Source organism: Coccinella septempunctata, chromosome 9 (assembly GCF_907165205.1).
Source record: "Coccinella septempunctata chromosome 9, icCocSept1.1, whole genome shotgun sequence".
NCBI classification, from domain to species: Eukaryota; Metazoa; Arthropoda; class Insecta; order Coleoptera; family Coccinellidae; genus Coccinella; species Coccinella septempunctata.
In genome coordinates this window covers 7,402,163-7,425,342 of record NC_058197.1, presented here as the reverse complement: position 1 = coordinate 7,425,342, position 23,180 = coordinate 7,402,163, and the positions used below count along the sequence as shown (strand labels likewise).

Here is a 23,180-nt window from a genome sequence, read left to right as displayed (position 1 = left end):
AAAAAAATTTTTTTTCATAGATCTTAGTATTAAAATGTATTCTGATGATCTTTGCTCGAATATGATAAACATATCTCTACTTCTAAGCCATTTTTTAATTTTTTTCTTTCAGGTAACAACTGTAAAACGCCACAGAAAAGGAAAGCCTCCATGGATACAGTTTTAAAAGATGGTGAGAACATATTCCATATTCTGAAGGATAATGAAATTAATGGATTTGGAGAAAGATCATTGCCAAAAACTTGAAATATTTCTTTGATTGTATCCACCATACGAAGAATTTTTTCTGCAATACTCGAAATGGGGATCTCATATTGATGTTTTTTTTTGCAATTTTTCAGATGGAGAATCGAATGAGATAACGGAAGGCAAATCCAAGAGGAATAAAATCATCAAAAAAGGTGAAATATAGTTCATTGAGAATATCCAGAAAAAAATTATCGATCATTTTTTATATTTCAGTATGGACTGATGAGGAAATCAAGATACTATTGAGGGAGTTCGGAAGTCACATTAAGGAGAGAACTTATCCATCAGCAGCCAAAATCCAACAGATGTTGGAAAAAACGAAGATGAGAAGAAACGTCAAGATTGTGAAGTCGAAACTTCAGCATCTGATGAGAAAGAACATCATTTAAATATTTTTGTTACCAATTTTTCATTTCATCTGTGATCTGCTAGTTCCATCTCTCAGGGAGAGTTAAATATATTATGTTATAATATACATTCCCTTGAATATATTTATATATTCATTTATATTTTTCAATAAAAAACAAATCACTGAACTTCTCGTGGTTTTTACTCTGAAATTCTATTTGATAACTCTGTGCGAACATTTTAAATCTAATATTCATTGATCTTTGAGGAGTTCATACAACGGGACTTCCTTGTCATCCGCATAAGCTGTAAGGGGGTAAAAACTACCAGATTATGGGGTGCTTCCGCAATATTTGAACGATCAGTAAAAGGATCAGCGGCGGCCAGATCTGGTTGGTGACTATCCATGCCCGGAGTGTGGTAGGATATGTAGGTCGTGGTTGGGTCTCTACAGTCACAGGAGAGCACACAGTCGCAATTAGCCCTGAAAAATTATAAGTCTGTTCGCACCTCCTTTTTTTCCTTTTTCTTTTTGGTTTTTCCCTTTTCTCGTCTTTTTGTAGATTCATTCCCGGCAACGGGATATAGCAATGACATGACATGGATATTCGTTTGAACTGCGCAACTTCTTGAATATCGTTGAATGCGCTACCTTATTTTCTCCCTTATACTTCTACTATTCGACGTAATGTTCCTTTGTGTACTTTCAACGTGAATAATTGAATTTTTTTATTGGCCACCGTCTGTCCGGATAAACAGAGGTGATTTCTAAAAAAAAAGTTACATCGATAAATCATTGAACTGAAATATAAATATTGAAGTAGGAGAGTTTATAGTATATTTATCAGACAATTAGAGAGAATCTCTGTGAATAAATGATCAGGACATTGAGACTTTATTTCTCAATATAAGAAGTTCTACTTTATACAAGATTTGATCGTTTATCAGAGCAGTTCACTCTGAATTATTTAGGGGTGCGAAAATTAGCAGTTTTGAGTTTTGATATATAGCAGTAGCTCAAGCCTGTATACTCCATTCACTTTTATTTTAGCACTCGGTTGGCTATGGAAATTTGACACATTTCAATCTGTATAGTACGAAAATGTGGGGTTATGATGCTTGTCAAAACATTTTTAGGTTTTGAATCAGAGCTTTGTTGTCCGTTCTACGTAATTACGTTGTTGCAGTCCTTTCTTCTGCAGCTTGAAAGCTTCTGAATTCCAGTCATTGATCCATTAAAGCATCATTGCCGATTATCTGTATCGCTCACATATCAATGTTTTTGTGCAATAGATAATGTTGGGTCCTTTTAGCTGCGTACGCTTTCCCTAATGTTTTTTTTTTAATGTGTTTGTGAAAATTTAATCTTGAATCTAGTGGTATTCCTAGTTATTTCACAGACTCTTTCGGCTTGATGGTGTGTTTGTTGGAAGTGAGAGGTGGAACTAAATTTGTGTCACTGATTTTTTCCCTGAAAAAGATTATTTTCGTTTATTTGGAATAATAACTTCAGAAACTTTCTTGGTTTTTTGACGATAACTCGGTCAATTTTCGAGGTATGCAATCGGTGATTGGACCATTCTATAGAGAATTTTTATTATACTCAAATCTGTTTCATTATGTATTCTCATCGTAAAGAGGGGTTACACCGTTTCTGTGATCACTTCAGAAAGGAAAATGTATATCTTACTACCTATTTATATGGGGTTCTAGTTTATTCAATCAGTTCGTCATCTCGAAAAGCCAGAAATCTATTCATTCGTCAGACGGAAGAAAATTAGAACATTTCTTCATGAAAGAAAAAATCTTCATTCATGTTGTTCACTTTCCGAGGTGAAATGATTTCTTCAATGAATTTCCACATGAAAAAATTTCTTGAAAATTTTCACCATTTGCTACAATTCGAAACCTGCTGAAATTAAAAAAAAAACGTTTCGACAAAAGTGGAATCGCCACTTCTACTGGTCATCAAGTGTTCTGGCAACACTCCACATAGTCTTTTCCTCTACGGCAAATACGGATGGTGGGAAAGTTCCGTTCACATCAATTCAATTACCTGGATATCTAACAACATATGACAGTAATCAAGCTGTTTTCACAGAAGAAAAATCATTCCTGTCACAATCTAATGAAAATCAAGTATAAAAGATGCTATTGTGATAGCTTAACACGTGTCGTTGTTCCAAAACTCATTTTTTCGAAAATTATACAGGGTGTCTTTGAAGGTGAAGCTTTTTTTTCAACAGAAGGTTGAACTGGTTAAAATAAAGCGTTCCACCAAAAATCACCTACACAAAACTTTCAAAATGACAAGGTTGAAACGAAAATTGAGAATGATTACTGAAATAGATCCTTATACGACCCTAGATCGTTTGTTAGCTGAATTATCGCAAAGCAAAGGAAAAAAACTTATCTCCTTATTCGACCATGTGGTTTTGTTTAGGATATAGGCTCGTTCGATATTTACCTGGTAATGAAAATGTAAAGTTAGGATTGCCGAATTGTTCTCTTTATTCAAGGAACTTACACGCTTTTATGAAATGGTTCATTTCGATACCAACTGTTCGAAATCGAGGGTGGTATGATTTTGTTATTAAAGAGTAGTGGACTGTATGACATAATTGAGTTGGAGATGCTATAAAAACATTTATTGTATATCGTTCACAATCATAAAATGAATATGTCAACTGCATGAAGCTAATACAGTAAAAGAAAACTAATATCAAAAACATCTATAGGCTCAAAGAGACATTATTCAACTGAAAACAAGAGATAGTGCAGAGCAGTTCAAATGAGAAGTCACTTTGTCAGACTTAGACGTTGAGGAGTGCAATAAATTCATTATTAACACAACGGTTACACAGTGACAGAGCAATCAATTGAGAATTGATTCCAAGAGCCTCTTTATTCCATTAGAAAACGCAAAGGTTAGAATACTGAATTTTAAGGAGAAGACGCGAGAGCACAGAGAAATAGGCCAGAGGTGAAACTGCAATGTCTAAGTCTGATCATCAACGAGAAATCGATACATTAAATATGAGTTGATCGATAAGGATAATGTAAATATCAGCAAATAAGAATCGCACAAGTTAAATGAGAAGCCCAAAATTAATGAATCTGAGAAGCACTAGAATATTAGAATAGTATAAAAAGGGCAATAATATTCCAATTAAATGAGAAGCTCAATAATAATTAATTAAATGAAAAGAACAATCATAATTAGTATACATTGCGTTGGTCTTGAAGAGTGCAAAAATTTTTCAATTAATTCAACATTTACAGAGACGAACTGCTTACAGTTAAGCACGATTAGAACGTTCATCAGAATAACAGAACAAACAATTGATAAATTATGAGAAGAACGAGAGAGTACTGACAAAAAAATCACTAATCGTTGATTTTGAGATGTGCTGAAGGCTGAGAAAACTAACATGTTGAGGTGTTCATTTCGTGTTCTGTGGCAAATTACTAAATCCAGGGTCCACCCTGGAGAATATGAGGATTCATTAATCTGAAACTCGACAACAGTAATTAGTTACATGTACATAGAGGTGATCATAAGAGTTGTCTTAAAAAATGAGTAAACTGATTCTAATAAAAGAGAATATCATGAGCAGACAATAAATCAGTAATCATTATTATTAAGAAAGACTTGACAAGTTTCAATCCTGGTGTTACATACCCATTTTCATGTGAGAAGGTCTAGCGAAGTCTGGAAATCTATATAAATTATGAAATATAATAAAATATATATTTCTGAGAAGGCAATTGATCAATTTGTCTTGAGTGGACGTTTCAGTTGAGCGGTGCTAGCAAGGATTATGAATCTGTTTTAAGATTCTGAAATATCTTGAACGTTGACTCATTTCATCAGAATGAAATTATCATGAAAATGGTGAAATTAATAATTTTGAGACGACTGAGTGTACTTTACCTTTTGAGAAGAACAATTTAGCACCAGGATTGAGTGAGAAGACTTGAAAATAAGATTACACTAGAAGAGGTGAATGATTAAGAAAATGTGTCATGTGTAGTTTTTCGCTTCTGAAAAACACTGGGAGTGGGGCTGCTGCTTCGTTCAATTAGCGCACCGCAGAATCGGGGTACTATACGTGGCCACCGGAGCTGGTCAGGAGCGTCAATTTTTAACACCAACTGACAGAAGAAACTTAGGACACAAGTGGAAAAAATAGAATTATACTTCAAAATCCATCAATAAAATTCGTCTAAATTATTAACGAATTTTTTCACAATGGGCATCAAAATCTTCTTGTTCGAACATTCCAACAATCGTCGTAAAAATGGGATGAAATGGAGCAACCTCATACCACTTTTTCAGCATATCTTATATAAGCACTTTGAAGAAACTGCCTCGATTATCTAGTTTTTTTCACCCTAAATTGCACGATTATGATTCTCTCAAAAGTGACCGGATGCATGTAATCTGATGAACTTGGTACTGAAACATTCGTTCTCCAGCCATATGTTCATGTTTTGTTTCGTTTTTGCGATGCCGGAGTCACCTTCCATAGTCCCGTACTTGAAATTCAATGAAATTTCGTCGAACTTCTAGGTTTGTATCTCAGCCATCTTGGATATTTTGCATAGAAAATTTTAGGTTAAACGACTTATTTTGATGAGTTGTACCTTCTGTCAAAAAAAGCTTCACCCTTGAAAACACTCCGTATAATCTGTTTCAAGTTCGAAAACAATCGTGTAAACAAATAGAATAGTAATTCAAGCATTTTTATTTTTCAGAGCCATCTAAGGATGATGACCCTACATTTCCGCCTGACACAGAATGTCGAAGTGACTTAAAGCAAAGTGTTTCTTCAAGAGAAACAAACACATTGATCGAAAAGAACTCTTCGTTACAGAATCCATTAGAAAAAACGATTGACACCACTACTGATATTTGTGAGAAGGAGATCCTGACCGTTTCTGTGTCAAAAGCGGATGGAGGAGGCAGGAAAAAAAATGTTTGCCCATTTTGTCACAAAAAACAATCAAAAATCGCTAGACACCTGGAGAACGTTCATAAAAATGAAGACGAGGTAAGAAAATTCACCGTTCTACCGAAAGGATGTCGAGAACGGAAAGATCTTATCAGTCTTCTAAGAAAAAAAGGCAATTTCCAACATAACACAAAAACTTGCTTGAATGATGGAAGCCTGATAGTGTCGAGAAGACCGAACGCATCCAAACAGAGAAAAGCAACAGATTTCCTTCCTTGTATTAAATGTAAGGGGTTTTATTCGAAAAATAGTTTGCGTGTGCACTTCAGAGCATGCACTGGATTATCGAGTAAAATAACGCGATCTGTTATGATCAGTGCGAAAAGAATCGAGGCAAGACTGCATCGTTCTGCGAATAAAATAGTGAGAGAGAAACTATTTCCACCGCTAAGAGATGACGATATTACTCGAACCATAAAATACGATGAGTTGGTGATTATTTATGCCAACAAAATGTCCGAAAAATATCGAGACGGAAGATACTTTGACATGATTAGACAGCGTATCAGATTAATAGGAAGATTTCTGAAAGCATTGAAGGCAATTAATAAAGATATCAAGTGCTTATCAGACGTTTTTGTTCCTGCTTACTGCCCTGACTCCATTCGAGTAATAAATACATTGGCAGGTGCAGATGATGGAAGTGGACATTTCAAACACCCCTCAGTAGCCACAGCTTTATGTTCACTATTGAAATACATAGGAAAAATATACCTGAACCAGTGCATTATCAAGCATGATGATGCCAAACAAAAAGATGCAAAAAGCTTCTTGTTACATTTCACGCAACAGGTGGATATAAATGTCACGCGAACTGTAATGGAATCCCAAGTACAAAACAAAATTAAATTACCATCACTTAATGACATAAAAAAATTTTATATTTATTTGAAAAAAAATCTGGGAATAACATACAAACGCCTGAAAAATAGGTTCAGTCTCACGACATGGCTGAATTTATCAGAATTCACACTATTGAGCATACAAGTTATCAACCGAATAAGACCTAGAGAACTTGAAAGAATTTTGATACAGGACTTCAAAAGACATGAAGGAATCAGCGCCGACACTAATAAAACACTGTATAAAAAAACTAGGCAGAAGGCTTCACGATACAGGCGTTTTATGATCCAGGGAAAACTTAATCGCACAATTCCAGTCATTCTAGATGAAGAACACGTGAAATGTATCGAGCTCCTCCTAAAATACAGGGGCTTCGCTAAAATCTCCGGTGAAAACCAGTATGTTTTTGCCATTCCCGAAGTGACAAATTCGAAATGCTTGAGAGCATGCAATGTCATGCGCAAGCATGCGATCCTTTGTGGTGCAAACCATCCCGAAAGATTGAGAGGAAGGAATTCACGAAAACATATCGCGACCACCTGCTTAAAATTCACCGAGGTCAAAGAATTGAAAAATATAAATGAAACACCAGTTGCTTCTCGGTATAATTCAAGGGTATCTAGGTTACCACAAAGAGCACAAGAAAATAATGTAATTGAGGAAAACGACTGTACCGATAATGAGGAGGAAGAAGAAGGACCGAGAAGGGATGGGAAACACCAAAGATCTAGTAAGTTTATGGTTTATATGCTATATAGGATGTCCGGATTTAACGTTTATGTCAGGACGTGAATCTAGAGGTCGAAATATGAATAGAGATACGCCCTCGTATCAACTCAGGCTTCAAAATGCATTCCACAGACCTCTTTTGCAACACCTTCAAAAATTGAGTAGATTTGCGATAGGTTTCACAAAATTTAGTGGAGGTGAATGAAATAATATTCAGATGAATAACTAAAGTGATTTTAATTAACTCCCGACATGTTACGAGCGAATAAAGCTCATCTTCAGGATAAGAAATCACCCAAATGATGCTGAAAAACAGCTAATAAGTAATAGTAGTAGTAATTGTAACGGTCTTTTATTACAAAATTTAATATACAAGCAATTGGCCATCGATCTGAGGTCTTTCAGCCTAAATCTAATGAAATAACAATAACAATGAATAAAATAAAATATCATTAGAAAACGATTACAAAATGTAATGAAACGTGAAGAAAAGGAATAAAAAACGTAACAATGATAAAAAAATAATACAAATATACCTTCAGTAATATTCAGTGATAAATGATTATGATTCAAATAGTAACACCTTCCAGACATTAACATTTAATTAACCATATATATCTTAATCTGACACGATCGAGTATGTACAATGATCGTTTTTTTACTATTCTGACCTAGACAATTCCCCCTATATACAGATCTAATTTTTGGTAGAAGGACTCTACAGGGTCCAAGGTATCTCCCCTTATATTAATCTGACCATAGATTAATAAAACAGGAGATAGAGCATCTCGACAAAAACGCGTTCACAAAATACTGCCATAAATATGAATTTGGATATCTTGGGTGGGGGAACTGGACAGGGGCGGATTCAGAACTAGTCACACTGTGAATATTTCAGGTAGTCAGCAATAATTTTATATCGAATGGAAATATGTTTCAATGCAAAGATTTCGAGTATTTTTCTTATGACAACTAATCAAAGGGATGTAGAACTAATATGTAATACCAAAACAACTTATGTAAAAAAGAATTTATTTTGAATACAATGTTACCATTCACAAATAGTCAATATGACCTTAACCTACATACAGATTATTTGGAATTTTATTCACTAAGCATAAACTGAAAACCAAAAATTACTTTCATGAAAAAAATTCCCTTTAGAATGGTTAATTCTCAAATCAATAGAAGTGGAAGCAGCTGAAGTTTATGGAATTTGTATAATGAGAATCTAATAAAGTTTGTTCATTGAAGAAATCCTCAAGTCTTCCGTACAGATTTTGCGGAATGAAACAGTAATGTAATACTGTAAACATGAACCAATGATTGTGAAATAGGAAATTATTTCTTATTGTATACAGTAACTCATAAAAGAATCCCTCAATTCTAGATGAAGCATCAATATTTTTTTTTACGGGCAGTTTTAAATTGAATTAAGTTATATTGCATATAAACTAAAGAGCAGTGTTTTTCAGCAACTCAAATACCTGGTTCAACAACCTGCTTCCCCTTTCAAATTTTTATACCACCTCGAAAGTGCTTTTTGGTGTTGAAGTGCATAATAATCAAGAGTTATTTTACGAAACTGTAAGCTCTAACTCAATAATAATGTAACTTTTAAGCAAATTGTTCGAGGACATTGCCAAATTTATGTATTTTATGCATGCAGCTGTCTTCGAAGAAATTTTTTATTAGGTATTTGCCTCGGCTTTCCAAGCTTTCATCTTGAATTTTTCTTTCCAATGAATTGGGAACTGCTTGTAGTACTGACGACTCACTGGTAATCTTAAATCGGTTTTTTGACGTCAATTAGCTGTTTTTTAATTTCTGTTCTCCGCTTGTCTTCTGCAACAATTTTTCAACTGAAGTTTTACTTCGAAATATGAGGTATCCTGATAACAGACATTTTCATTTAATAAATCATAAAAATAATGGGAATATCTGAGCTCTAATTGAATGGTCATTATTGTAATCATAATTATAGTAGTAGCATAATTTTTACATTGAAATACATTTTAGAAATAAAGGAAACTTTTTGATTTTCACAAAAAGTTCCAAACATGACCTCAGCTCATTTTTATGGATCTTCATTCCTAAGACGAGTTCTATTTGCCATAGCAGTTTATAAGGAATTTTGTATACCTCCCTGGGTAGGTATGTACCTCACTTGTTTTATCCTTGGACTTCAAGAAGCTTTCATTTCTGCAAATCCTGAACTGGCATTCGTGTTTCTTGATATTGTTCCCATTTTCCTTCCATTTTCCTCAAAAACTCCAGTACTGATAACAGGTTTGGCACAGTAGTGGCTATAATTACAACATTATTGAAGCAACTAAAATCTCGTTCTACTGTTCATCTCGAAACCAGGAAGAATGTTTATACAAAAAAGCATGATATAATAAGAAAAAGAGAATCTACTATAAATTTCTCATTATACTAAAGTCTGGAGTATAAATTACAAGAGAAGTGTAAATTGTTTTCAAGACCCAGTGCAACTCTCCACTGCCTTCGTCTGGTTTCATTTCTGGGAAATCTAAAATTGAAATCAATTATTTGATTGTATAAACTCAACATTTCAATCCCATCATTAGATGGGATTCAAACAAAATACGACCCTGGCGTCCCCTAACTCCCTCCCCTGATTTCATAAAGTCGTGAACTCAAACAAGAATAAAATGTCAAAAACTTACCAGAATAAATAAATCGCTTTCCTCTTTCGTGTATAAATTGCACTTTTATTTCGAACACACGTTTTTACGGCACATCGCTGCTTATTTTCCAAAATATTACGACGTGAATGATTGAAATAATATTTTGACAATTACAAATACACACGCCGTCTTAGAAATTTTAGAAGCGATCTGGAGGGGAAAACAAGCGAAAATTCATTTCATTGGTGGTTATTGGGAGTGGGAATAATTTGAAAAATGAACAGTCTGGAAAATAGCTTATGATCCATCTATTTAATCTATGAATCTGACACGCTCGAGTAAATCCCGAATTTCCCTTTTGGGCTCCCCAACTATAGTGAAAATACCAATTCCGTCAACTGAATATATCGGATACTTCCCCAATAAGCTATGTTTGATTGAAATCATATTGCATTACCCTCCTAATGAATATAATTTGTCAAACAAAATTCATCTTGAAGAAGAATAGTAACTTCTTACTCATTCGAATCCTTCTATAGTGTTGAAATAATATCTGCACATTTGTTTTTACAGCGATAATAGGGAATACTCCACCTGACAAAAATGATGTATTTTTTATGAAATATATTTTTGAAACGTCACATTTTGAAATAACCATTTCAACCGTTTCCAAAAAAAAAATTATTTCAAGTACTTAAAAATGCGTTTTGTGTCAATTGCACAAGCTGGCAACGTCGATTGAAATGTGCGTTGATAATAAAGGACAACAAATACATTATTGATGACATAGACAAAGATGGCTGTCTATGAAGTCTGCGACGAACGAGGAAGGTCGTAAAATTTTATGGGATTTTAATGGCCGGTTGCTGTTGATTCTCGCCAATAAGTACGCGGATGTTAATAAACAGCAGTTATTTTATAAACAAGCTGATCAGACATTGTTCTTTTTATTTTCTAGTTGTCGCTGTTGCCAAATCGTAAACTTGAAACAAAGCGATTTAAATTTCAAAACCCCATATTTGAATATTGATTTTGAATAGTTTCCGTGGTGAATTTGAAAAATTCATGAATGAAAGTCATAATTATTCAGTTTGAACTTTCATTTGCAGTGATAACCCAAATTGAGGAGAATTCCCCTTAGAAGTGTAAATTACAAACATTCGTTAATAGCTGAAAAAATGGACAACTTCATATTTGAACTCATTGATCGATATTCTATATCAACGCAAAACAAAATGAAACGAGAGAGCATCATTGGACTTTCTTTGATAGAAGAATAGAACGAAGCAAACGACATGGTATCGCCGTCATACGAAACGATTTTCTTATTCTCGATTTGGTCTAATGTCACTGCATTCAAAAATTAATGAGTGCGTACACCACGTTTTTAGACATCTTAGGGTTGAATAAAGTACTCTAACGATTTGTCGAAATCAGCGGACAGTTCCTTGCCGTGGGCACACAAGCTTTTCCCCCCATTCATTCCCCTGCTTTACCCCCTATTGATTCCCATACTGTTTCAGTCGAGTTCAAGTGGTGTTTAATTGTGTTTCGTGCAGGTTTTTTGAAAAAAAAATTATGTTCCCGACGTTAGATCTCTCAATCATGAACAATTCGTTTTATCGAGTTTTTTTCTTAAAATTCCGTACTGGATTCACCCTTTCACCTCTACTTCCACATAACAAAAAGCAGGCATTTTATTATTTGTTGCCAAAGTATGAAAATCAAAAACTTCAACACACACCGGTTCAGTACAATGCTTTGTGTGCCCTACAGCAACGAACCGTCAGCTGATTTCGACAAATCGTTAGAGTACCCATGCCATCTTCAAACATATCGAGATGGAATTACACAATTGAATATTGAGATTGAAAAAAACATTGAGAAAAAGTACCTAGATTCAGTGTCATAAAAACTTCATCGGAAAACCTCTATAATACATAGAGAAAGAAGGAAAAGAGTGCCGACTCAGTGGTAATTAAATTAAGCGTGATTGAAGCGCCCTCATCGGCAGTAGTAACTATCTTGTTACGAAAATTGACAGCAGGTGGCGCATTGCTCGTTTTGAATTTCCATTTTGGCGCCTCAAATCATACTTCGAAACAATTTGAATTGAAACCTTCACTGAAAATTAATAATAAACTCTAATTAACATAACAGTTTATTATCAATCTTCAGTGAGGTTTCTTCTTATAATCCTTGTTTTCAGAACTGATACTCAACAAATATTAAAAATACTTTTTATTACACATTATAATATACAAGGTGCGGCACGGAGGGCGGACGTTTTTCAGATGGGCATAACTTTCCCCCACTGAGGACGAGAGAAGTGGGGAAGGTGCCGTTAGACTCTTGTGTTCCTCGCATTTATTTACCAGTTGTCGTCCATAAAGTAAGTCAAGATAGAGGGGAAACTCAGCTACAAAAACTGGACCCCTTATTTAGTTTGTTGAACCACCGCATGGGGTCGCTTCCATCGCTGATTTTACGTTTGTAAACATTTCCATAACCTCGTTCTTTTCGTCTTTGTCTGCAGTGAGAAGTGCATAGTGATTCCTAAGTGTTTTTTCTGATAATTGAATAAGATGTCGGAAAATATAAATATTAAAAGCAATAAATTTTGTGTGCCGAACTGTGGTGATAAGACTAGTAGACGTCATCGGTTTCCTGAAGCAGATAATAAACAACCGGAAATTATCAAACTTTGGATGGAAAAAGTTTGTAATCCCTTGTTGACTACTAAAAGTACTGCACAAATACGAAAATCCTTTTTTGAGTGAAAGTGTGAATTTATTTTTTACATATATATGGGAATTATTGGTTACATGGATATTAGTGCTTTATGATGAAGGGTTTTCCCAAATTGAATTGAATTGAAAAAATCAGCAAAGTACTGATGAAACGTCGACTAAGTTAAAAAAAAATAGTATTTTCCTTCAGTCCTATAACCAATAATTCCCATAGGACATTATAATTATTTCTATTTTATTTTTTACATGTATGCCCATACACTTTGATGTATATATCGACATTAGAATTGTTTCTATTTTATTTTTTTCCTATCAAGTCCATACACTTTGATGTATATATGGACATTAGAATTATTTCTATTTTATTTTGTACTCATAAACCCATACACTTTGATGTATATTATACGGACATTAGAATTATTTCTATTTTATTTTTTACTTATAAACCCATACACTTTGATGTATATTATATGGACATTAGAATTATTTTTATTTTATTCTTTACATATAAGGCCATACACTGTGATGTATATATGATTTATTTATGAAGAAATATAGTTATATCATTGCCTACATATGTGTTTTTTTTTATTCAAGTCATCAAGCTTCTGAGAACATTGGATTTGAAACAACTCGTACTGGAATGGTAATATAGCATCTTGACATGCTATATTAACTCATTCCAGTACGTTGTTTCAATCCCGAACTTCAAAAATCAAATCAAATGATTTTAAATAGTAAGCATTTCAAATTTTCCCGCTCTTTTGTTTCGAATTCCGGCCACCAGAGGGCGCTTTTATTTCCGCGAACCACCGCATGGGGGCGCTGAAACTTGACCCCACTTCTTAGTAGGGGAGTTTCCCTTCTATATCGGTGTGTTCTGTGTTGTCGTCATCACAGATTACGGAGAATAATTCTCCGTAATCTGTGGTCGTCATGGAGCCTTGGACGGTGGAGCATCGTGTTTTCGCCTATGATAGTTTCGTCCGAAATATTAGCTTTGTTTTGGTTCGCACTTGAGTCGGTTCCGAATCGGTTCAAAGTAGTGGGGCAGCAATGCTATGGAGAGCTACACGCATGCTACGCGCGAGCTTACGCTGAATAAATAAATGTGCGACTGTTTTGAACCGTTCTGGAACCATCCTAAAAGCGAACCAAAACAGGCCTAATGAGTCAGTCACGGTCGTGCAGCGCACAGATTACGTAATCTGTGGTGCAGCGTGAGTTTCGTCGCCATTTCCACATTCATCGGAATAGAGCTATTCCCTCTCGAAACACCATCCTTCCTTGGGTTGAATCACTTCGCAGACGTGGTGAACTGATCAACAGAAGACCAAGAGGACCTGTGCGAACAGTTCGAACGCCTGAAAATGTGGAACGCGTTCGACAAGCCATTCTTCGCAGTCCGTCGCGATCTGCTCGGAAACATGCTGCTGCACTTCGTATGTATATTGATTTTTTTCAAACAAATGTTATGAAATAATTTTGTAATGTCAGATCAAATATTCTATTGTATTACAAAATTATTGAAGAAAAGAACATCCAGTTTCAAGACTATACTTAATGAGTTGGATTCTTCGATTCATTGGCAGAACTCCAGCAAAAGCCATCTGATTCACATAACCTGAAACAAAGTGAAAAATCGGAATCAATACTGGATATATTTTCATTGAGAGAAATATATAATATGTCAGAACAACAGAACAATTTCAAGTGAAAATATTGCTCTTTCTGTTTCACACCAAAATTTGCTGTAAGCATGCTTATGCGGACCTAAAAAAAATTCAAATAGTATAATAATATAATAGTATAATACAAAATTAAAATATTTTCTGAATAAAATGAAAATGTTCTAGAGACCAATAAATAAATAGAAATACATTCAACAAATATATTCTATACTAACTAAAAATCTCTTTTCTATCACAGAACGTTTGTAAATAAATATATATTCAACAATAAATAAAAAAAACTCTGGTAAAACTGCAACTGCTGAAAATAAACGAAGCTTCTATCACTTTCTTTGTAACTAAATATATATTCAACAATAAATAAAAAACTCCATATATCTATACAAGGTTAATTCTCCAATTCTTGGTTTGGAATCAGCTGAATGAACTAAACTCCAAAGTGTTGCTCTATGAATGAAGTTTATTGTATTTATCGAAGGTTATAAGAAACTATTTACAAAACGCTTACCTTTGAATAGAGAAACGACAATTGAAGTCTATTCTTCAATTCTTTTCAATACAAGTCTATTCTATACAATTAATTAGTATTCTTTCAAAAACTACTGATTAAACGTCAAATCAATTATTCTACACTTGTCATGTTCTAAGCATATATATATAAACCTAATCTACTAACAAAATTCAAATTAAAGAAATACAGTTTCTTCACATCTATATATGAAGAAATTTCTTCGGAACTGATCTTAAAGTTATATATTTTTTCCGCAAATTTTTCTTGACATCATTAAAATATTTATTACAAATAAGGTCTAAAATTATTTTGTTCAACATGTTTTGAACATTTTCATAATGTTCAAAACATGTCACGAAGCGAAGAATTTCCTCATATATATTAAACAAGTGACCATGACTTTGTAAAATTGCTAAAATTACATCATGCATATGAGCAACATACAGTCCCTGGCCATATTATTAGACGCACTGATTCGATGCAAAATCTCAATATTGAATTATTAAATTGAATGTATATGTTACATATACTTCATCTGTAAATGATTTTCCAGATAATATATCATATTGGATAAAAAATATTGATTTATTGATGATTAAACATGAAATTCTAATATTTTGCTGAGCCACCCTGTGTAGCTATGAGAGCTTCATACTATCAAAGCAGAATTGTTCGGTTTGCTGCATTCGAAGATAATGATTTCATATGTGGATTATCGAAATAACGTACGAACCTGAAGAATGCAAGACGTCCACTGGAAGACATAGTACTGATTCATACTTAAGTATTAATACTACAACATCAAAAATAAATGCCAAATAGAACAATTTAATGAGAGTCGTAGATAAAACTGACATTCTGTGGAAATGAAATTTAAATATTCTGCTTTTTCCTCGGGCAATACCAGTAAATATAAAAAAAATTCTCAGTGCGTCTAATAAACTGGCCAGGGACTGTATATACACAATTGCTCAGAAACATAATGTGAACACCTCTTGACTACTCGAAAGACATTCTTTGCATTGATGACACAATATACCGAAAAAATCTTTTAACAAAATACCCACTAACATAAACAAGCGCTTGGTCATCAATAGCAGCAATATTATTGAGAGACTTTATATTTTTAAATTTGGAAAGGTCAACCAAATTCGTGGGATAATTTGATTTTCATCACATTTAAAATCCAAAAAATTTTTTTTATCTTGCAGGTCTTAAGTGCTGATATAAATTGATATGGAGTGGAATTCGTATTTGCACGGCCATGTTGTCGGATCACACTGAGGAGATTCTCAACAGGATCTTGGTTTAGCGTTCTAGTACGCAAGTATTTGAAACCAGCCTTACGACATTCATCCCACACCATAATTATACCTTCAATTGTGGTAATCCAACCTTCCTTACATCTGGGAGCCTTTGATTCTAATCCTGTAACAGGGTGCAAAAACTGCCATTTTTTGATACTCTGTAAAATGGCATACCAAAATTGGACATGTCTACTTTTTCTACTAACACATCGCCTTAACTTACCCCCAAATCGAGAGTTACACACATAATTCAAAGAGTCAAAGAGTTGATCAATATCGCCTATGAGTTCTGCTGTATGAACTGGAACTGCCGAAGAAGGGAAATCAGGATTTGTTGACATCATCTCCAATGTTGCCGTAACTGTGCGGCTTTCATTTTCAAGTGCGTAAAATAGTAGGCTATTGGCTGTTTCCAAGACTTATGTAGTCCGGAAATCATAAAAACTAACACATGATTAGCGATTTCTTTGAATCGTCCAAGATTTGACCCTAAATCTACATGTCCTACTACTTTACCCAAGGCATGGTCATAATGTAAGTCGTGAGATGAAGACATTTCATCAAACATTAAACATTAAAAAATATCAAGAGTTTTTAATTTGGAAAATTTGACTGCTAATTTATTAAAAATTAGTTTATTAATGCCAGTATCAAAAGAAAACGAACTTAAAACGGTATTCAAAGGTATAAAGCTAATGCAAAAACTTTGTCTTCAGGTGTCCAACGCTCTCAATGTTTTTTTAAACCTGCATTTCTGAACTGAGAAGATATAAATTGAACCCCATTACTACTAATTGATTGTTTAAGTTGTAAGAAAAATTTAGAATAACTAATCTTCTCAGCTAATTTCAATTTATGTTTGGACTTTTCAATTGTTTTTCTCAATCTAGACAGCTGCTCTTTTTGATGTTTACTGATATCATACAAATATTTTTCTCTATGTGACAACTGATTCCTACGCTTGATATTGATTTTATTTAAAATGCCTGACCTATTTTTTGCAAAAGTGTCACTGTACTTGGTGAATTTAAACCTGTTGAAGTAGTACTCGGCAAATTATTGTTATCTAAATTTGGAAAATCTTATCTCTGAGCACTAGATGATTTTGAACCTCCAACTTCAAAATCATTTTTAATTATTAAATTGTCCTGATTTAAATGCAGTGTAAAATTTGGAAAATCCGGTAGAGCTGAAGGTAGAAGCCTAAATTTGAATGTGTTCGAAAAATTTTTTTATACTGAAATGGTGCTCACATATTCTACTATTTTTATTAAAAATACAATTGGAATGAACTGACTCAATTGCATTATACCATTCTGAAATTCTACTTGGAGGAGATCGAAAAAAGTGCTTGTTTGTTTTAGACCCTGTGAAATTTTTGTTAGCACCATTTGGGATGCAACACGAAAACTGAAATTTTAATGGTGCCATACTGATCGATTATGACAAAAGGTGATAAGAAATAGCTGCTAAGAATTAATACTTACCCTTAATTTACCTTTCACGTAAACCTAACAGATAAGAGTATGGAGTGTAGTAGATGATGTACCTCTAGACTCCACGATTGCACTACAAAATTCATATTCAAATTAAAATAATACAAGGGAATGTGAGCTTCTACTCAAAGATGTTTGCCTTTTTAATCTGATAATAAATAAATAAAACTTGTTGATAAAATTGATGCAGAAGTTATGTGTTCACTGCAGAGAACAAACCCATGTATAATGCATTAAAAACCCAAGAAAAATTAGAAACCTATGACAACGACTTGACTTACCATTTCTCTAAATACAACTAAAAGTGGGTAAAAATTTAGGTTATGTTTTGCTTTTTGCTAAAAAACATATTTCATCTTTTTTTAATATATCGCTATTTCAAACAATTAGTTCCATCTACTGCCGGACGGGGCGCCACCAACAACATTTTAAACGACCAATAAGAGTTGTTTGTCTTTCCCTCCTTTGTCTATGCTATAATACTAAATTTCATTTGAGTTCGACAAATTTTCACAAAGCAATCGCAAATTGGTTAGATTTTGGAGTTCATGTAAAAGCGCCATGCAGTAGGATGAATTTTATGACCTGAGTTGATATGAAGCTTTCTCCATATTTTGAACTTTTTAATTCAACATGAAACATGAACGTTAAATCCGGACACTATGTATATCTTCCAACCTGTAGTATTTTTATTATATATTACATTCTTCCAGCGTCTCCATATGGTACCGTCAAAAGGCGGAGATGGACAACTGAAGAAATTCAGACGACGTTGAAGGAGTTCAAAGTAAATTTCGAAATCGGAAAACTGCCATCCTTCAAAGAAATCCAGGAGGTTAAATCGAGATGCCCTCAACTAAGTCTAAGATCCCAGGCACAAATTAAGACTTGGATTCATAACCAATTCAGGAAAAAAAGCAAAGGATGATATTAATTCTTGTTCTGTTTTTTTAATATGTTTTTTTTTTATACCATACTTGTTATATTTTACTCAGGTTGTTCTTGGATTTTTGCTAAGAATATAAAACTTATAACGTATTGAAGGTTTTGATTACAAAGCATTCTGAATCCCAGCTTATGTGAATTATCATGATTATTATGTAAGCATTGAGTTTAGTTGTATTAACGATATCAACATGTTATAACTGAAAGGCGAACAAACGAAAAAATTAGTCAAAAAGGCATGAGGAAACCAAGGGAAGTTTTCTTTAAGATTGAATCTTCCATGTTATTCCTTATTTCTATTCTCTTGAAATTTTCAAAACAATTCGTATATCTGAAGATTAGATGGTAGAAATTAAAAAAGGTTCTATGATGTATGCACTTTCAGCGGTGGGGAAAGCGTTTGCGGGTCTCAAAGATGTAAAAAAAATCGTCAGGTGTACATACTCGCGCGTGTCAGATTGAGATACTGCATATGCCCTACGTGTCTCTGATAATGAATTCATGCTGATCTGACAGTTTGTGCGGTGGGACTGGCCGTACGGAAGAGTTGAAAATGAAAAAAAAAGTCCAGCGTGTCAGATTTTTGGAGGATATGTTAATTGGACCCAAAGGAAGCTACTTTTCAAGAGACTGACAATTTGGAAGTGACGCAAGGTAACAGCGGTCCTTTGAAAATGTAAAAAAAATCGTTACTTGTACATACTCGAGCATGTCAGAATTTCATACAGATGGTTAATCTCGGTGTTGTTGATGTGTTGATCCATTAATCTGACACTAATCGGGGGGGGGTTTCTTAATATGACACATTGAAGATGATTAAAATGCTTTTTTTTCGAATATTCCCCTGCCGTTTTTGTATTCATTATGAAAGTTGTAGATAATAAAATTCTAAACAACTTTTGTCTGAAGCAATTTTACATACTCTTTACCGTTCTCGAGTTAGAGGGCGATAAGGGCGAGGAGCTTAGCCACATATGCGAAAGGGCAAGGTCAATGTAGAATCCCAGTCTAATTTACATTCATTCAATTGTCAAACAGACAAGGTATTTTTATGATGACAATTTCGAAATTAGTCTCTGACTGAACCTTAGAATGTACTATTTCCCAACGAGTGAATTTTCGCTTCAGCATGTATCGTTGAACACCTCGCATTAATCGCCATATATATCAGAAACGTTTGAACTTAGAAAAAATTGCTTAGAACAAAATTTGTAGAAAATGTCATGCTCTACAACTTTTATAATGAGTTCGAAAAAGATTTGAAACACAGTTCCACTCAAGGTCAAATTATTCAGGAGTATCATGTACTTCTGTCAACAATAATATCTTCACGATTTTTCTAAGTTCCATTCAAGGTTAACCTTTTTCACAAAGAAATGGAGCATATTCCCATTCAAGTTCCATTCAGAGGGTAGAACATTATATTCAGTTCGTTGAAAATGCAAAACTTCCCATTCAAGGTTATCAATCTTATTTCCCAAGTTATTCCAAGACCCATTATTATGTAAGGGTGACATTCTTCGTCAGATCATATATTTGTCTTACTGAAACGTTATTAGTTTGATCATAAAATTATCCCAAGTCCCATTCAACATTGAATTATTCTGTTTTATCAAAGGTGCGAACGGAAGAGACTGCTTCTCACTTATCAGAATATACAGGCTGGTCTAAAATCAAGTTCAACAGAACTTCGTTGGAGCATAAAATTAGTCCCCGTTCAAGGTAAGATAAGGGTAACCGTAGCGATCATCACATATAAGCCCCAACTTTTATACATCATCAGGATTCGAACTCAGATCTTTCATACATAATTGTGGATCAGAACAATTTTCGTTGGAAACAAAAAGCTTTTACAAGTACCCATCAACTTCAACAATCTTCTTTATCGAAGGTACTGAAATGCAAACGGAAATTCAAGGAGATATTCGAAAAATAATGAAATAATGAAATTAAACCATAAACGGAATTCAATTATTTCTTAAATAATTACATGGTTGATAATACTTCTAAGATTGACATCTTTTTTCAAGGTTCATCAGGCTCATAAATTTTCCGTTTACTGAGTGAATAGTGGCCCCAAGGCAATAGAATAGGATAGAATAGAATAGAAAAGTCTTTATTTCAAATAGAGAAACTTTACATGCAACTCGAAATGAAACAGGGTCAAAATTTGGAAACTCATTCAATATTCAAAAAACTCTCTCAGTGAATATGGCTCCATCTTCAGTAGCAGCTGGATAATCTGCCTCTTGAAACTGTTCAATGTCATCTCTGCTCTTATTTGGGGTGGCAGTTTATTGAAAAATTTTGTGCAACAGTACTCAGCATTCCTCTCAGTTAAAGTTAGCTTATGTTTTGGGTATTTCAGTTCAGTTGTTCTTATTGTGTTGTATTTGGTAATGGTTTTCCCTTCGAAGTAGTCTCTATTCTTCTAGACAAATAACAGACATTCCTGAATGTAAATGGCGAATGCTGTTAGTAAATTGTTTTCATGGAATATTCCTCTACATGATTCTCTGAATTCCAGTCTGTATATGATGCGAATAGCTCTCTTTTGGAGTTTCAAGATCTCCCGAAGAAGCCCCAAAGAAAATGATACCGTATCTCATCTTTGATTCAAATACTGCTTGATAGATTGTCTTCATAGATGTAGATCAAATTTTGCGGAAAACTGGTTTTGAAATTTCATATTTTTATCATTATTCTAAAAGTAGCCCCCTAGTGAACTAGATCACGAGCCGCCACTGCGAAACCCTTTACTTACTCAAGATGTTTCTCTATCTCCCTTCATAAACTAAGTCAATTCAATTGTTTACGAAACTGAATATAACCCCTCAATGTAGTAATTTTAAAAGATCCCCATTTTGAACTTACTGTACATAACTGGCATGGGGAAACATTGTTGGGCAGTGAAAATAAGAGAGACTCAAAGTTGATATTATTGCAGTTTCAGGTCTAACTGAAATATAAAAGTACAAATCTGGGTCAGCTGATGACTGAAGTTATATATAGAGAGAAGGGGTTACAGTTCACTGCGACCTTAAGGTCTATTGTGCCCCCTGATGACTGAAGTTAGTTACATAGGTTACGTTAATGCCTTATCGATGGACCTTATCGACTCGAGTGATAAGAAACGGCAACAGCCCCGGGTGAAGCTGGATGCGTTTACATTCTCGTATATTCTCGTATTTCCTATCTGTTGTCCGAGCCGAGATCAGTACGCGCCTATGGTCCTGTTATTCCGTTATTCGTCTTTCGTTTTGCATTTTTCGCGAACACTGATTTTCCCCCCTTACCTCTCCCTCTCGGTGCTTACGAAATTAGTAGTATGAGACCAAACAAAACCAGGGCTTTGTTTTGTGATCAAAATGTTTTTTTCATGTAAACATTGTTTTGAATGTATTAATATTAATGAAATACTTTGTTAGATTTGCTGAATTTTTATTCCAAATTTATAAAAAAAAATATGACACAAGTGAAGATTTTAGAGGGTGTATTTAAAGGTGAGGATTTTTTTTACAGAAGGAACAACAGGTGAGAATAATCTTGTCGAAATTCTCACCTTTGAAAACATGTATTTACAAATAATACAGCTATGAATATAGGATACAAAAGTACATATATTGAACTATTATATAATATCGAAGTTGTTATTTCCATACAATACTTTTTTGAATCAATAAAATTAGTCGAATTTGTACAATTTTTATCAGTAATCTATATGAACAAATATTGGATTTACCATTTATTTTGCAGTTGTTTTGTATTCAGTTTTCGGATCCTTCATTACTTCTGGGGAAAGACTTGGAAGTACTCTGCAGGGTGTGAGAACTTCTTTCAGATACACTCGGAATAATATCTGAAAAAGGAGAGTATTGCATTCAATTACACCTTGCAGATATCTGGAAAGACTTACCATCAGTATTTGTCGTAACACTTTCAATCTGCTCACTTTCCATCTCATATGGCCCTTCCATGACAGGAATGCTTCCTGCATACGAAAAAGATATGCATTCAATATATGATAAATGAGTAATACATTCAATGATGCATTGCAGATATCTAGGAAGACTTACCATCAGTATTTGATGTATCAGTTTCAAACTGCTCGCCCTCCATTGCATGTGGTTCCTTTGATGGCCCTTTCATGCACAGCAACTTACGTGGATGAAAAGCTTCAAATTGACTTGAAGTAAAATGTTCACTCCACATGGTGTAGCCTTTACTCAAGTCAATGCTTGACGCCCAGAAAATTCTATCCACTTCAGAGCACTGAAAATAAAAATCAATCAACATCCGAGTCACATGGTACTAGTTTAAATACTTACGTTTCCATTTTCTTCACAGTTCTTCACCATACAATATTTTCCATAGGATATTTTGAGCGAAGTCTTTGATTTTGAAGTTTTCACTAAATAAAATACACAAATAATATTGAAATTAGGTGACTAGAACGAGCGAGGTAAACATAGGTGCCTGGGACATTTTACGAGTGAATTAAGAACGTGGTTTGAATATTGGTATTCGATATGATCAAGAATGGATAGTGATAGCGATATGGATGAGAAACACTACACCAGAGATTAGGGAATTGGCAACTACGGCCAGGTTAGATGTACAGCAAAAAGTGAGTACCTACTCACTT

General features: G+C 34.1%; 2 protein-coding genes and 1 long non-coding RNA gene across 4 annotated transcripts in view; 2 read left to right on the top strand and 1 right to left on the bottom strand.

The window, feature by feature from the left end:
• LOC123319818 overlaps positions 1 to 799 on the top strand; it is an 84,877-nt gene extending 84,078 nt beyond the window's left edge. For both annotated transcript variants that reach the window (XM_044906770.1, XM_044906769.1), the window contains 3 exons: positions 113 to 172; positions 342 to 401; positions 463 to 799. In XM_044906770.1, coding sequence (XP_044762705.1) covers positions 113 to 172; positions 342 to 401; positions 463 to 638 — 296 coding nt within the window. In that variant the 3' untranslated portion in view covers positions 639 to 799. The remainder of the gene's footprint in view (positions 1 to 112; positions 173 to 341; positions 402 to 462) is intronic.
• LOC123319819 overlaps positions 1 to 18,628 on the top strand; it is a 99,484-nt gene extending 80,856 nt beyond the window's left edge. Inside the window, exons 2-3 of the mRNA XM_044906771.1 lie at positions 5,356 to 7,185; positions 18,304 to 18,628. Coding sequence (XP_044762706.1) covers positions 5,922 to 7,185; positions 18,304 to 18,518 — 1,479 coding nt within the window. The 5' untranslated portion in view covers positions 5,356 to 5,921 and the 3' untranslated portion in view covers positions 18,519 to 18,628. The remainder of the gene's footprint in view (positions 1 to 5,355; positions 7,186 to 18,303) is intronic.
• LOC123319820 lies at positions 8,942 to 9,485 on the bottom strand. Its single transcript, XR_006538653.1, has 2 exons — positions 9,347 to 9,485; positions 8,942 to 9,029 (listed from the first exon to the last, which is right to left on the bottom strand). It is a non-coding gene; the product is annotated as an uncharacterized LOC123319820 (long non-coding RNA).
• Positions 18,629 to 23,180: the final 4,552 nt, after the last annotated feature.